Source organism: Kogia breviceps, chromosome 1 (assembly GCF_026419965.1).
Source record: "Kogia breviceps isolate mKogBre1 chromosome 1, mKogBre1 haplotype 1, whole genome shotgun sequence".
NCBI classification, from domain to species: Eukaryota; Metazoa; Chordata; class Mammalia; order Artiodactyla; family Physeteridae; genus Kogia; species Kogia breviceps.
In genome coordinates, this window is record NC_081310.1 from 59181218 (window position 1) to 59196317 (window position 15100).

The 15100-nt window shown below is 38.6% G+C and overlaps 1 protein-coding gene and 1 pseudogene across 1 annotated transcript in view; both read right to left on the bottom strand.

Moving 5' to 3' along the window:
• Positions 1–14774, bottom strand: part of PPP2R5A (protein phosphatase 2 regulatory subunit B'alpha) — a 99859-nt gene extending 85085 nt beyond the window's left edge. Inside the window, exon 1 of the mRNA XM_059076193.2 lies at positions 12731–14774. Coding sequence (XP_058932176.1) covers positions 12731–12917 — 187 coding nt within the window. The 5' untranslated portion in view covers positions 12918–14774. The remainder of the gene's footprint in view (positions 1–12730) is intronic.
• On the bottom strand, positions 6946–7042 carry LOC131746807 (U6 spliceosomal RNA; annotated as a pseudogene).
• Positions 14775–15100: the final 326 nt, after the last annotated feature.

Consider the following 15100-nt stretch of genomic DNA (forward strand, 5'->3'; position numbering starts at 1 on the left):
AATACCCCTAGAACATTAATAACTAAGAGTCTAAAATCAGCTTTTATTTGAAACTTTAGAGGATCAAGCTTTTATAAGGTAACAATGGAAACGTTTATTAACAAATGATTCACAGCAATGTAACTAAATATGACTTAGGTAAGGTTGGTTCTATGATTTCATTAAAATTGAAAATGGTGAGAAAAATTGTAGATAACACATTTTAGGAATTTGAATACATGAACCCTACCAGTTTGATAATGCATTCTAATATACAAACATACCATTTTAAGAAAACCCTTAGAATACTATCTAAAACTTTAAAGAGCATAAATATTTACATGCTTTACTCAATTACCATTCAAATGCAAATACATTCACAACTACCACACTACAAAAGGGTTAAAATATACTGTCCAATTTTTATTTCAAAAAATTATGTTACGTTTTGTAATCAAAACCACTTTAGAGAAGATAAGAACAAGAAATGAAGATGAGCTAGTGGGGCATGTTATATGGATTTCTTGGAATGTAGAACCTTGAGAAGCAGAATACTGAAAACCAGTCTCCTAGAAGAATAAATGGAATATTGTGTCATCTGTTTAATTCAATTTGCATATAAAATCTATTCATTAAATAAAGGTTTTTAGAAGCATCTTTGTTTCATTTGGGACCCTTGGGGAACAAGAAGTGTTAAAACATATCTTTACAGATGGTTTCCATAGCTGTGATGAGGTTCCATCTTGCAGCTAACTCTACCTGCAACTCCTAAGAAACACCTGCTACTGTGTTAGGAAAAGGATTACCTACTTTAACAAGGTGATTCAAGTCTCTAGAGCAGGGCCTAAGGGCCACAAAACACCCCACCCACTTCCCTCCTCCATCTGACCAGAGACGGGCTTCAGCATGGCAGTGGTGCTGCAAATCCAAGGACCCTGAAATTATATACAAAATATTGTATATGATATTTTCTGAGAAGATGATGGATTCCTTTAATCAGATTTTCTAGGAGATCCATGTATAATCTCCTTAAAATTAAACACCAGTACTCTTAGAAGTTATTTCCTCTCCTTTTAACATAAGGAATCTTCATAATCAAGGTTTAAAATGATTTGATTCAGTATTTCCAAAAATAAAAAGTTTAATCAGAAACAATTCTAAATAGATTTTAACTTTTTTCTTTCAGAAACATGCTATTTATAGTATTCTATTAAAGTGAAAGTAATGGGTTATAGAACAACCTACATTATATGATCTCACTAATGGGAAAATAAGATGTTCAAAATTTTAGAAGTTTCCTCTGCCTGGGAATTTTTACTTTCTATTGACTTGTTTTTAAGAGTGAGTCTGTACGTTTTTACAAAAATAATAAAGTCATTATACAAGAAATAGGGTAGTTAAGAATATGACATTTCTCACTGCATAGTCTTTAAATGACTTTATTTTAGAAAACCATGAAAACTGAGACTCACTCATGCATGACTCACAGCAAGTACTGTATCCTAAAATAGTCATTCCTATTCCACAGGAGAAGCTACTTTTCTAGATCATTTTTTAAAAAAAAGAAGTTCTCAAAATATCAAAATATGATTATGTGTAAGCTTATACAGGTGGTTCAAATTAAAAACAGAATTATCAAAATATATGAAATACCAAAATTAGTGCCTGGGTATCTGGTAGCTAAGTAAAACCTGGGTTATTTTTACCTCTCCTACATGAATGATAGAAATTTCCTATGAAGGAAATACGACTATGAAAATTAAATGCACCTTAAAAGCATTTCATTGTTACATTTGCTACTTTATTTCCACTTTGGATTCAAATTTAGTCACAAATATATGTAGAAAACTACTTAGAGAGATGACATATTGTCTAATTTCAGTTTTTCTCAGTTTTCAGGAGAATTAAATCAGTAAAGTGATAGATGAATTGACCCAAGTGACTTTTATATCCAAGTCTCAGTTATCTTGCCCCAATTTATTTTCCTCCCTTAAATTGGGAAATAATGATCAGAAAGACAGTGCTATGTTAATGTGGTCATAGTTTTTAAAAAAAAAAGTTTTCAAAAACTGTGTGTACATAGCTTGTGTATAGGAGAACAGAGAAGCAAAAATACGTAGAATCTAATCAGTCTTGATATTCCATAATTCCATAATTCCTCAAAGCTGCTAATTACATATCATTATAACTTTGAGTAGAGGCTCCAAATTATAAATCTAGCTCTGACACAAATGTGCTGAGTGATTAAAAGTTCATTTCATCTTGTTTCTCAGTACTCATTCATAAAACAACAGTTCTCCAATTTCTTCTTCAGAAAAACTTTACATTACTTTGAAAAGGGAAGAACTGTGCTAAAAGGGAGACCTGCAAAGATCAACGAAGCATTTTAATACCAGAAGAATTTAAAAAATAAAGATCCTCTGCTCTACAGGGTTTTAGAAAAACCTACTTTCAGTACTGGCCTACCTGCCCAGGACCTAAAAGAAATCATTATCTCTCTTGTAAGGCTCTCAACTACAGATATTTCTCCTTTGCACTGTTAGAAAATAACATGCTAATTTTGCTTCAGAGATACAATACGTATCTTGGTTTCATATTACAGAGGAAGAATCAATAGAGAAGATGAAGCTATAAATGACTTGCGCAAGAATATAACCTACCTGTTTTGGTTTCTTCATCAACAAAATGCTAAATTTGGGGCTGTATGTAAACTATTACTCAATTATAAATCATTATAAATTTGTGAATTACTGCATGGCACAAAACGGTGTTTTTCTTTAAATCAATTTAATAGCATTTGCTTCATTATTTCATTCAATAAATATTAAACCAAGTACTGACTGCCTAAATTCTGGGAAGGAAGATATGGATCTCAGGTCCTGGAGCACTTAACTTATAGTCTAAAGGCAGAAAACAGCCAATTAAGTAACTAACCCTACTCATGAACCTGTCCCAACAAATTTTGTAATCTACCTCACACATATACCAAGGACATCTTGCCATTGCGCAATATCTTATACACAGACATTCCACTGAACGGGGAATATATAATCCCATTTTGCCCAAAAGACCAAGTGGCCAGCATCCCAAACTATGAACATTTTCTAATAAACAACGTTGAAAATCTTTTAATGAATGTTTAGAAATCATAGAAATTACCAATGGGCACTCTGTGATTCACACATCCAAAAGTCTATTTGATGTTTATACCTAGGTTTCCAAAAGACATCTCAAACTTAAAATCTGTAAAATATAACTCTAGATTTTCCCTCTTTATCTGGTTCTTTTTCTAGTGTATTCCTTCTCAGTGGTGGTAGACCTATGCAACGCAGCTGTCCAAGCTAAAACACCTGGGAAACATTTTTGGCTCCTACCTTTGCCTGTCCATCTCCCCCAAACAATTCATCAACAAGTCCTAGCTTAGTTATATTGTGAATACATACATCTCTTTCTCTCTGTCTTTACTGCTACCACTCTAGCCCTAGCCATATCATGCCTCATCTAGCCTATTAAAACAACCTACTAACTGATCCTCCTAAAAATCTTGTTTTGCTACAATCCATTCTCCACGCAGCAGCTAGTGATACTTTTTTTTTTTTTTAATTGTCAAGCTTCCTGAAAGAGATGTCCATGCTTACTGACTTGGCTTTCCCAATTTCCATTCACTCCTCACTTCTCCTTAGAGAAGTCTGGTTTCAAGTCTATCAATCCTCTGAAACCCCTCTAGAGTCACAAATGTTGCCTGAAGACTACCAAACCCATGGAAACATTTCCATTCTTATTTGACTTGTTAGCAGCTCTTCTCACTGTTACTAGCCCCACCCCACTCCCAATTAAAAACATATTTTCTTCCCTTGACTGCCTTGTCTCTACTCTCTCCTGTCTTCCACTCAAGCTGTTGCTCCTTATTCTTTGATCATCATCTAAATGATGGTATTCCTTGCCCTCTTCTCATTCTGCATGCATTTTCAGTAAGCAGTTGCATCTCTTCAAATGCCACCTTTAATCTAAAGCTCTTAAATTCTTATTTATAGCACAGATTTTTCTACTTAGCTCCAGACCCAAATATCTAATTTCCTACTAGACTCTTCACTTCTATTTCCACAGGCACTTCAACCTGTCCCACACGTAGAACCATTATCTTCTCCCACATCAGATCTTCCACTCTTTTTCCCTTTCAGTAAATTGCTACCATACATCTAGTTGCAAAAGTTAGAAATGTATCATCATTGATTTTTCCCTCTCACCAAGTCCCCCTGTGATACCACCTATCCCCACTTAGATAAGGCCACCATCATCTCTTGCCTGGATTACTGTGTCAGCATTAACTAGTGTTCTTCACTGTCATCTCCCAATACACTCTTCACACAACTGTCAGGAATAAGTGCAGGACATGGCATCAAGGCTGTTACCTAGACACTAATTGTTGCTCCAGTCTCTTCTCTAGCCAGTTCCCTATTATAATATTCTTTATCACGGCCACATATATTGCTGGCAGTTCCCAACATATGCTATGCTCACCTACCTCTGGGGTTGCCCATACTGTCCTTTAGGTGGACCGCTTAGAATCCATGTGTCTTGGTCTAACATCTCTGGCCTTTCAGGTCTCAGCTTACCTGTCACCTTCTCCAGGAAGCTTTCCCTGATCTCTCTCCTCACATACCAAAACTGAGTTGGGTCCCTCACACACTCCCCTAGGCTTTCACTGCTTACTCTTATCACAGCACTTGTCTCTAACTGAAACCACCGGCTTACATGTCTATATTTACCCCACCAGACTCTAAGCCCCTAAAGACATTTAATTTCAAAAGAAAAAGCATTAATCATTTTATTCACTTTACTGAGTAAAGTTTTAATCTCTACAATGGTTCACCTAAAATTTAAGCACTATGAACATCAAAGAGGAAAATATTTCTGTACTAGATTTTGAAAGCAAAGTATGTACCTAGTTTCACAGCAGGCAAACAAAATCTGTTTCCTCTGGCTCATTATAAGAAGAACGGTAGTACAAATTTTTTAAAAAGCAAATATATATTCCTACAGAAATTATATTTTATTTTACTTATGACTTCAACAGATGTTTATCTTTAGAAAAGTCTGTTTGGAAAATTATGTCTTAAAAAAACACCCAGTTTTGCTAAATCAAAATTCAGAGCTTATGACAAAAACTGTCTCATCCTTTTGACTTTATCAATTTAGAGGCACAGGATTAACTATGAGCTCAAATAATCATGATCTTCTGGAAACAGCTATAATTCTAGAATATCCATTATCAATGAGTGTGAATCAAAGGCAAATCCAATTAAAAAGAGAAAATGTATCATTTTTGAAACTATATTTAATATTTTATTATCCTGTACTACAAGTTAAGCCCAGTCATTAAAAAATTCTAGTTTCACACACCTAACATCTTTTTAACTATCGTTTATGCAGTTTCCTCACTAACTACGCAAAATCTGAGAGAGTATCTAAGAGCTTAAAAACCCTGTACGTCTTCTCCCTACCTTAAAGAAAGCTTTTCTGATGAAATGACAAGATAGCTATTTACTTAGAACAAGAGTGAAACTCATTCCCAATGAAAGCTAAACTAGAATGACTTCTGAGGTCCCATTCAGCACTGGAAGGCTCAACTAAATACAACATCACAATGTTACAGTAAATGCAATTAGCATCACCATTCCAGTAGGAGGAGTGAGTTCCCAAGAAATCCCTTGCCTTCAGTATCCAAGTTAGAAATAGGTTCTCTGAATTTTATAATGTGAACCTATCATATTTGGCAAACTACAAAAAATAATCCTAATAGATTTCTTTAAGAAATCTGATCAAAATTGCAGGATTTCTAAAATTCACCATTACACGAAAAACCCACATAAACAAATTCCTTCAAGGAAAAGTTCAAAAAGATATATATAAAAAGTGGTTTGAAACTGCTCATTAGTGAATATCCTGTCCAGACAAGCAGAGCTTATTTCACATAAACCTAGCCTGTCATGTAAAACTCTTTCAGTAAGGCATTTAGGTTCCCTATTACATAATAATGCACTGAAAGTAATTATATATTTAAAATCTGTTCCTTTCATCTCCTTCAAGGACATCCTTATAAATAAAGACTGAACCTCAAATTTTGAAATTACTGGAAACTAGTTATTTCAGTTTACCCGATATTTATATACAGTTGTCCACATCTGGAAGTCAACCCAGTATTACTTTTCCACACAGACCTTACACAATACCTTTCCTAGAAATAAATCTATCAATAATGTTACACGTCACTTAAACTAGTCACTGGCAAAGCACAAAATACAGCAGCAAAAAATCCTTTGTTTCAAACCTACATTTACTATTTATTATCATGGTATTAAAAACCCAAAATTCATAACTTTGAATCAGATTTAGGCACAAATATATTAACAGAAAACAGAAGAGAACCAATCTGCTAGTAGATAGCACAGAACACCACTGAAGGAAGCATAATCAATAACAGGGGATGTGTGTAGAGGGAGGGATAATCAATAACAGGGGATGTGTGTAGAGGGAGGGATAATCAATAACAGGGGATGTGTGTACAGGGAGGGCCAACAGGTAATTTCTTAATCAAAACAGTGACTCCGCCTACATGACCATACTTGTTATGCATAGAACACTGTATCTGGTACTATAATAGGATATGAAAACACAGGTGACTTCTGCTTTCACAAAAATTTTACCATCTCATTCTGGAGGGGGAACATCACTACATAACTGACACTGATTCAGCACAACAAATCAACAAATACAGGTATCATTCAAACTGGTTAGCAGAAAGGCCAAAGACAAAAGAGAGTTATGGAATATAGGTGGCCCCAGGTCCTTGTTGCCCTACCTTCAGTAAAAAACTATGGTCAAGATTAAGATGATAGATGTAAAAACACTCTGACGAGAAACATTTCTTTTTTTTTTCTTTCTAAAATGCCCTGTTTATTTTGCAAAAATCTGGAATACTTCACAAATCTGTGTCATCCTTGTGCAGGAATCATGCTAATCTTCAATAGTTTCAGTTTTAGTATATATGCTGCCAAAGCAACCACAAGAAAAGCATTACTTGATACTAAATAAATATAAGGCATGACCAAAACCAGTTATGATCAACAATATCTCATCTGTTAAACACCTAATAGTCAACATATACACTAGTAATATTAGTTCTATATCTTCAAGAGGCAGAACAATGCTGTGAACATATAGCAAATATCAGCTTTACATTCCAAATTGGTTGGGGTTATCATGCTACCCTGAATGATTGGATTAAAACTAGGCAAACTGCTATCATATGTTCTCACTTTTACTTGACAGCTCAGCCACAGCTCTGAAAATCACAGAGAGAAAAAACAAAAACAAAACCAAAAACCTGACCACCTTGTATCAAAGGATAATAGCTGAGCTTTAATTACGATAACTACAGCAAAATCCAATAGAATCAGCTCATCACACCTAAAACTCCAGAATCCAAGAGCACTATCCCCCTTCAGGAATGTAGCTGATTAGCCATAGGGGGCAGCAAAGTTAAGAGAGTGAAAAGTAAATAGCATGAGGTGAAGTGAGGGCAGGAAATGTTAATAGGCTGGGTAATGAGGCGCGACTATCCAGAGAAAAGGACAAAGTCTCAATTAATGAATTAAATCAATAGACAGATAATGCCAAACCAGTGATTCTCAATCGTGGCTGCATATCAGAATCATCCTGGCAGCTTTCAAAAATACAAATGCCTGCATCCTACCTTAGACCAATTTATTTAGAATCACTTGAGGGTAGGACCCAGGCAGTGATGTTTTTTAAAACTCTCTAAGCGCACAGCCAGGGTTGAGAACACTGCTAAACACATAAAATAAAAATAAGCTAGTTTATATCCCCAGCTTTTTACAATTTAAAAGGTTAAAATTTTAAAAACACACAAAAATCCATTATTTCCCAAATGTATGATTTTTGTTGATAAACCTGTCTTTGTCATCCAAAGAGAGGCAATACCTCATTAAAGACTAATTCATTTTTGTGATTTTATCAGGGGAAAATATTATTCTTACAAGTAAAAATGATTAAACTGAAGGTCAAAGGGGTTAAACAACTAGCCCAAAGCAACTGTGACTCATCAATGATACAGGAAGACAGTTTAAGTGTACTATTTACAGGATGGTACTCTATCCCAGTGATCACACTATTTTACTTAAATACATTTTACTGGATTCTCACTCTACAGGCACTTCATAAAAGGATCCAAAATTCAATTAAGCATCAGAGGAGGTAATAACATTGGGGGAAAAAGAAATTTGACCCAGATAGGAATTCTGATGATGTTAAACTAGACTTAAATGGAAGTTTTTCCTTCATGTGAAGGCCAGCAACAGACACTATATTAATTTCTCCAGAAGTATATCCTTAAAAAGTTTTTAAAAATTTAAAAATAAGTCTACCAGAAGAAATATATTATTTCCAGAAGACAGTCCTAAAATAGGTAAAACGTTTTATCCCTTTGTAAACAAACATTTTTAACATATTCAGATGAATTTCAACTCTACTTTATTGCCACTCCAATTACTAAAATGGGTTTTGGGTTTAGATGGAATGAAATTAATTTTGAAAGAAATCTATAAACCTCAAAAGTTGAGTCAGTAGTGTCCCTCACCAGCACAAAAAAGTTAAGTTAGTTATGAAATTTCAAATCGTGTCATTGTTCTTGTTCCAGATACCCTAAAAGACCACATACATCAAGAAAAACAAATTTTTATTTTTCCCTGTAGGTAAGCAAAGCACTTCAAATGAGCACCACTGTTACTGGACTCAGTACCTCCAGTAGGACCCAGCTTCTAAGAATATACCAACCAAGAAACTGAGGAAACTTGGTAAGTTCTTTACCTCATCTGAAGGGGACTTCACTCTCAAAGCCAGTTTCATTCTGTTCTTTGCCATTTACTGGCTGTCTCCCATAAGAAATGCACATCTATACAATTCTACTGGTTAATTCAATTTGTCTACTTGATAAGAAACTTCTAACTACAACTTTCAATATTTTAAATAGTCAGTCTACCCTATTTCCACATCCACACTTATGCTGTTACAGCTTCATCTCATTTCACATAAATCATATATAAAAACTGATTATAAACAAATTATACATTAAGTACACTAGCAAAGTTTACTATTTATGTGAATCCTTCATTTAGAAAATATCTTTGATCTGGATTTTCAAATATCAAAGAGAATGGGAACTAACATTCTTTGCCTATTTTTAGGCACTAATTAACATTATTTCACTTAATCCCCCAAATCCTGGGGAGACAGAAGGTATTATCCCCATTTTACAGATAAGGAAAGCAACTCAGAAAGATTAAAATTTTACCTTTGACCCAGGGCTGACCCCAATGACCCAACTCTATCATACTGCTCAAATTTCATAAAGCAGGATAATAGCAAAAATACTGAAATCATTTAACCTGGGTACCGGTGTCAGGTGCAACACCATCCAGATAAGTAATCACAGGCCTGAAACTAAGCTGTTTAAGCCTCAACTTTCTCATCTGGGAATAATATTGGTCTTGCACAGAGTTGCTGGAATAACACAATGAAATATAATTTTTGTAAAAATACATTGAGCTATGGATTGTCACAATATTACCTTAGGTGTGAAAAAGCAAGGGATATCGGGGATTAGATGTTACACAACTGTGGACTATTTCACTTATTATGAGCAATACTGTTTTTATAATTTAAAAATATAAAGAAAAGTGTCAAATAATTTGTAAATGCTAAATGTTATATAACTGTACGGCATCTACTATTTTACCAAACCAATCCTTCTAGAGACTTACACAAAAAAGGTTAAACAGACTGAAAAGCTTCCAATTAACTGATTTTTTTTTAAAGTCTCCTAACTGTTGGTTACCAGAGGAAAAGTTTAAGGTAAAAAAATTAAGTACTATACTAATGTAAATTTAAATACAGAAAAAAATGATTGACAGAATGTTCCTACCTTTATTTTCTAATACCTAGTTCTCAGAGGAACTTACAGAATTAACATAAGAAATTTCAAGTATTATGGAAAAAAAAATTTTTTAAGCTATAAAATATAAGGCAGTTAAGTTCGATGACCCACATAACAGTTTCTCATTTTTAAAACATCCTTTTAACAAGCCTTGTTTTTTAAATACTTTCTGTAATAAAACAGAATTTTCTTTGAACATTTTCACCATTAAAATCCTGCAACCCACTTACTAAATTATTTCACATGAATAAACTTCTTATAGATTAAAAAGTGGGATTATTTTGTTACTCTTTACCCATAGCATGCTTTAAGGAAAATAGCTGGCACCTTTCCAGTTTAGATTCATGTGGACAAAGTGTAACATAAGCAGGTTGGCATAAACACTTAAAAGATTTTGGATGGCCACAGACATTGAATCACTCCACAGCAAGATTATATTTCAGAGCAGGAAGAAAAATTCTCTTTCATACATGTATTACAGGGCTTTCCACTGGTTTTTGTTAAGGCCACAAATGGAAAAAACTACTACTGACAGAAAAAGCACTCAACATTGTGGTATCAAAGACACTGCCAAAGTACCAAGTGAAGCAACTGAATTTTTAAAAAAACACTTTTCAAGCATTTTGGCATCTGGAGTAAAACTAGTTTTTCCTAGTGGGTAATCTAAGTAAGAATCTTATTCCTCAATTAAATTTACATAAATTTATACTGAATACGTAACTTTCCTTATAAAGAAAACTATATTTTCATGTAAAACATACAGAGTAAAACTAAAGTTCTAATTTTGTTTTTTTTCTCTACTAGTGAGCAAAATACTATAAATAAAACATTCAATGGCACCTTCAACTTGTTGAACTATACACATGAAACCTGGATGAATACTGACTCTGCATATTTTTGCTAGGCTTTTAAAAACAAAATATATTAAAGTTGCATCTCCTGGCTTAAAGCAACCATATGTTTAATATTCAATTATTTTTATTAAATGGAAGTAAATATTATATTAAAAAGACAATATAAGGACCATCTTACTAAAAAGCAAATTAAAGAAACATGAAAGAAAAACACTAGCACCAAACCTTCAAACTGCAAAAATAACTTGCCAATTTAATGAAAAAAATAAAAAGGTAAAAATATCTATAATGTTTTAGTTAAGTTTAAAATTTTAAATTCATGAATAGTAGTTCAATGTCCTAATAGGTAAGATGATATTCTTTTATAGCTATGACATCACTCAAGAATTAGTCTTGGTAATGCCTACCATTGTGGTCTACTGTTGACTATGCTATATAAATTTTCAAAATTTTTGTATGCTAAATAGCAAATGATAAATGCAATACCACAGGCTACACATCTTAAATAAAACCTTCTTTCAAAAGTCAGTTCGATTCTGGCTGTGGGATGTCTTTAATTTAGAAGCACCACAAGAGGCACGGCAGTGTAGGATCTGAATGGGGTTCCAGAGCTATTGCAGGTCAACTGTGATTTGATCTGGGGTTTTCTTTAGACTCTTAGCCAAACTAAGGCTGGATTCATAGGCCCAAAGACAAATCAGAACCAGACTGGCCTTAAAGGGGATGCTGGAGCTTTTTCAAACTGATAAAAAAACCCTGCTGAACATTTATCTATTTCAGTGTGAACTTTTCATTTCCTGGCCTTGCAAAACAGATGATCTAGATTTCTATCAGGTTTCTTTTGTCGAAAAAAAATTTCGAATGTTTAGGAGCATTATCATCTTGTTCCATGATGATGCCTATCTCATAAAAAGCAAAGACATTAAAATTATAAAATTAAAAGGTAGTAATCCACGAAGAATAAACTAGAACACCAGGAACCAATTTCTTTCTTTCTTTCTTTCTTTCTTTCTTTTTTTAATCCTCTAAACCTAGTGGGAAAAAGGAGTGAGCCAAAAGGAGTGCCAAGTTCTCCTGCAAGGCACTGACACGGATACCAATCTGAATTACTGTACAAACCTACAAAGTCCCTGGAATCACTGCTTGGCGAACTAAGTTCCCATTCCATTGCAAAGCGACACAATCTACTCCTTAACACCTCTCCAAGTTTACCGTGTGTATCTTCTCAGACGAGAAAGTATTTTAAGTCTTTCTATTCTTTGGGCTAAAGGTAACATTTAAATCTAATGACACAGTAAGACACTACACTGGTCAGATTTTTTTAGCCTTTTTCTTTATAAATAAATCTAAAGGCCAGGTAACTCTTAACCGGTGTTTGCATTAGGATTCCTGGTCTGTAAGACTCTTAGGAGCCATCAATGGGAAGGGAAGTTAGGGAGAGAGTGCGTACAGGCGCTTTATAATTGGAAAAGTAAAGGATTGGCTAAGAGTGGCCGAAAAGAGGAGGCAGGTCACAGAAAGGGAAGGTCGGAATGTAAGACAGGTTGTTAAAGCAAGATGGGGAAGGGCAAGGCTCAGGGAAGAAGAGTGAAGAACTCTACCCCTCCGGCCGCAAGAGGAAAGTTCCAGTCGCAAGGGCAGGTGAAAGAGCGCGCAGGTGGGGAGGGGGGCTGACCTCCTCCAAGACCGGAAGAGTTGAGGTGAACCCAGAAGTGAGAAAAGAAGCAAGGCTCTTAACAGCAAACCTGTTTGAATCAAAGGGGGTGGGAGGACCAAGCCCCAGCTGGGCAGAAGGAACCCTCAGAAAGAAATGAAGAAATGACTCTGGCGGCTCGGAGGCGAGACCCTGCGTTCCTCCCCGGGCTGCGCCCTCGGAGGTTACCTTTGAGCTGGGGCAAGGGGTGCAGCTCCGGCTGGCTGCCCTGGCTGCGGAACTGCGACGAGCCCTGCGAGCGCTTCTGCCTCTGCGCCTTGCGCACCGATTTCCGGGTGAAGCCGTCCACTTTCTCCGAGGCCGAGATGGCGGCGCTGGCAGCCCCCGCCGGCGGCGGCGACGACGACGACGACATCACCACGGCCCTGGCGCTTGGCAGCTCCGGCTGCTGCTTGCACGGAACGGGCAGCGGCAGGAGGAGGAGGCGGGGGAGAGGCGCCGAGAGCTCGCACCCCTCCGCCCCGTCCCTCCGGCCACACTGCCCTCCCGCTCCCGGGCGCCGCCGAGCTTCTCCTCGCCGCCCACCGACGCCTCACGGCCACATCTCAGTGCCGGAGGTTCTTGGTCCCCAACGCGCGGCGAGCTCCCGGGGCTGACGGAGGCGAGGGCGGGAGTAGAGGGGGGTGAAGAAGTTGTTGACTCCGAGTTCGGAGGGCGGGTGGACGGGAGCCCGAAGTTTAGACAACTGAGGCGAGGACGCTGGGGTGCGGACGTCGAACGCGCCTCTCGTCGCTGCAGCCCGGGTCGCCAGCCGGCCGGCCCGCCAGCACCTCAGTGGCCGCAGCTAGCGCAGCCCGCCCTGCCTGGAGCCTCCTCCCGAGGCGCTGCCATCGCGGGTCCCCTCCGAGCCACTGTCGCCACCGCCGCGGTGTCCGCTCTTCCCTGTCAGCGCCGACCCCTCATCTCCCGGGACGGTGAACCGCCGCCCCGGCCCTGGGCACGCACATACACTCGCTCCTCGAAGCGCCGAGCAGTCCGAACCCCCTCCCCCACGCGCCCTTCCGCGGCCCACAGAGAACCCCTGGCGGGCGACCGCTACAACTTGAGAAGGTGCTGGGTAGAGGCAAAGGGGGAGTGTGAGTGCGTGTGCGCGCGCGCGCTAGGCGCGCGGCCAGGGGGAGGGACCGCGCGGGGATGGGGAGGGAGGAGATTGACTGACAACTTCCGCGGGGTCCCGCCAGCCTCTCGGAGACCCGGGAAGGAGTAGGGGGTGGGAAAGCATGCCAGTTCCCTCAGCCAATCGCAGGGCTAAGCGGCAGCAACGGGGTGAAGCTTGGCCTCCTGCAAGGGCTATCAAACTGGGAGGTTAGGCAGAGGAATGGGGCGTGGTTGTATGATGGACCTAGGCCACAGCCAATCGTTAGTGAGGATGACAAGCGGAGTGCCACTTTCACGTCACAACAGTGTAACTAATTCTCTAAGGATTGCGGGGAGGTACCCCTCCACCAGCGAGCATCTTTGCACGCCTGCGCGACAGCTTCAGGCTATAATTGCGCTCCTGACAGCCTATGAGAAGACCAGGAAACTAGAGGAGGGAGTTTAGAGAACAAAATAGAATGAGCCCATCCTTCCTTCCCCTCTCCACTGGCCAATGAGGAACTGAAGCGACTGATGGAGAGCTTGAGGGCTGGGGCGCGAAAGAGCGCCAGGTGTTACGTCACAGAAAAGGGGTGGAGCAAAGGCCTGGTAGGGGTGGAACAAGCAGTGTGATTGATGGCTGAAGTAGTCCCGCGGAGGAAGGCGAGGAAATGAACTTGTCCAATCAGAGCGAAGTGCTGGCCTCTGTGGGCGGGCCTTGGAGCCTCGCCGGCCCTAAGCCGCGCACTTGGAAGTTACGGGATCCGTTTATAGATCTCTGGTGGCTCTAACACTGCAGTTCCTGAGTGCTGTTCTAGCGCGAGTTTGGGCAGTCTGGCGTCCACTACTGAACAGAGTTTCCCAGATCCACACCCTGCAGGAAGTGATTTCTCATTCCCAATTTAGTATCCTACTTATTTTCACTTTTCTTCACCCGGAGGCCTTCAGCTGCTCCAACAGGAAGAGTACAAATTGGCTGATCTGTGGTTTGTGGATTTGAGGGCTTGCCATTTACTCTTACTGGGATCTCCTGTAGATTCCATCCAGATTTTAAACTTTTTAAGGACAGGTGCTGCTGGTCATCTTAGTTTTTTGTGTGTGGCGCTTTCTGTATAATGATGCTTAATAAAAATAAGTGAGCTGAACAGTCTGTCTTCTCTGCGGCTTGACGGACCCCAATCTCCATTTCTCTCCCACGAGCCCCAGACCTTTTCCTTTCGACAAAATTAAAATAGTTGCCATATATTTAAGCAAAACTATCTGATGCATCTGTACCGAAGATGCCAGCTTTGGGTAGGAAGTTGGATTCCAGATCTAAAACCAAACACTACTTTAAAATATTTCCTTCCTTAGATTTACTGAGTGGTGAAATCTTACACAAGCCTCCTAGTCAAGGAGGTTCAAACCTCAGCAGCGTCTTTGACACCTTCTTCATCAAATCAAGTTCCAGATCGTGTTGAA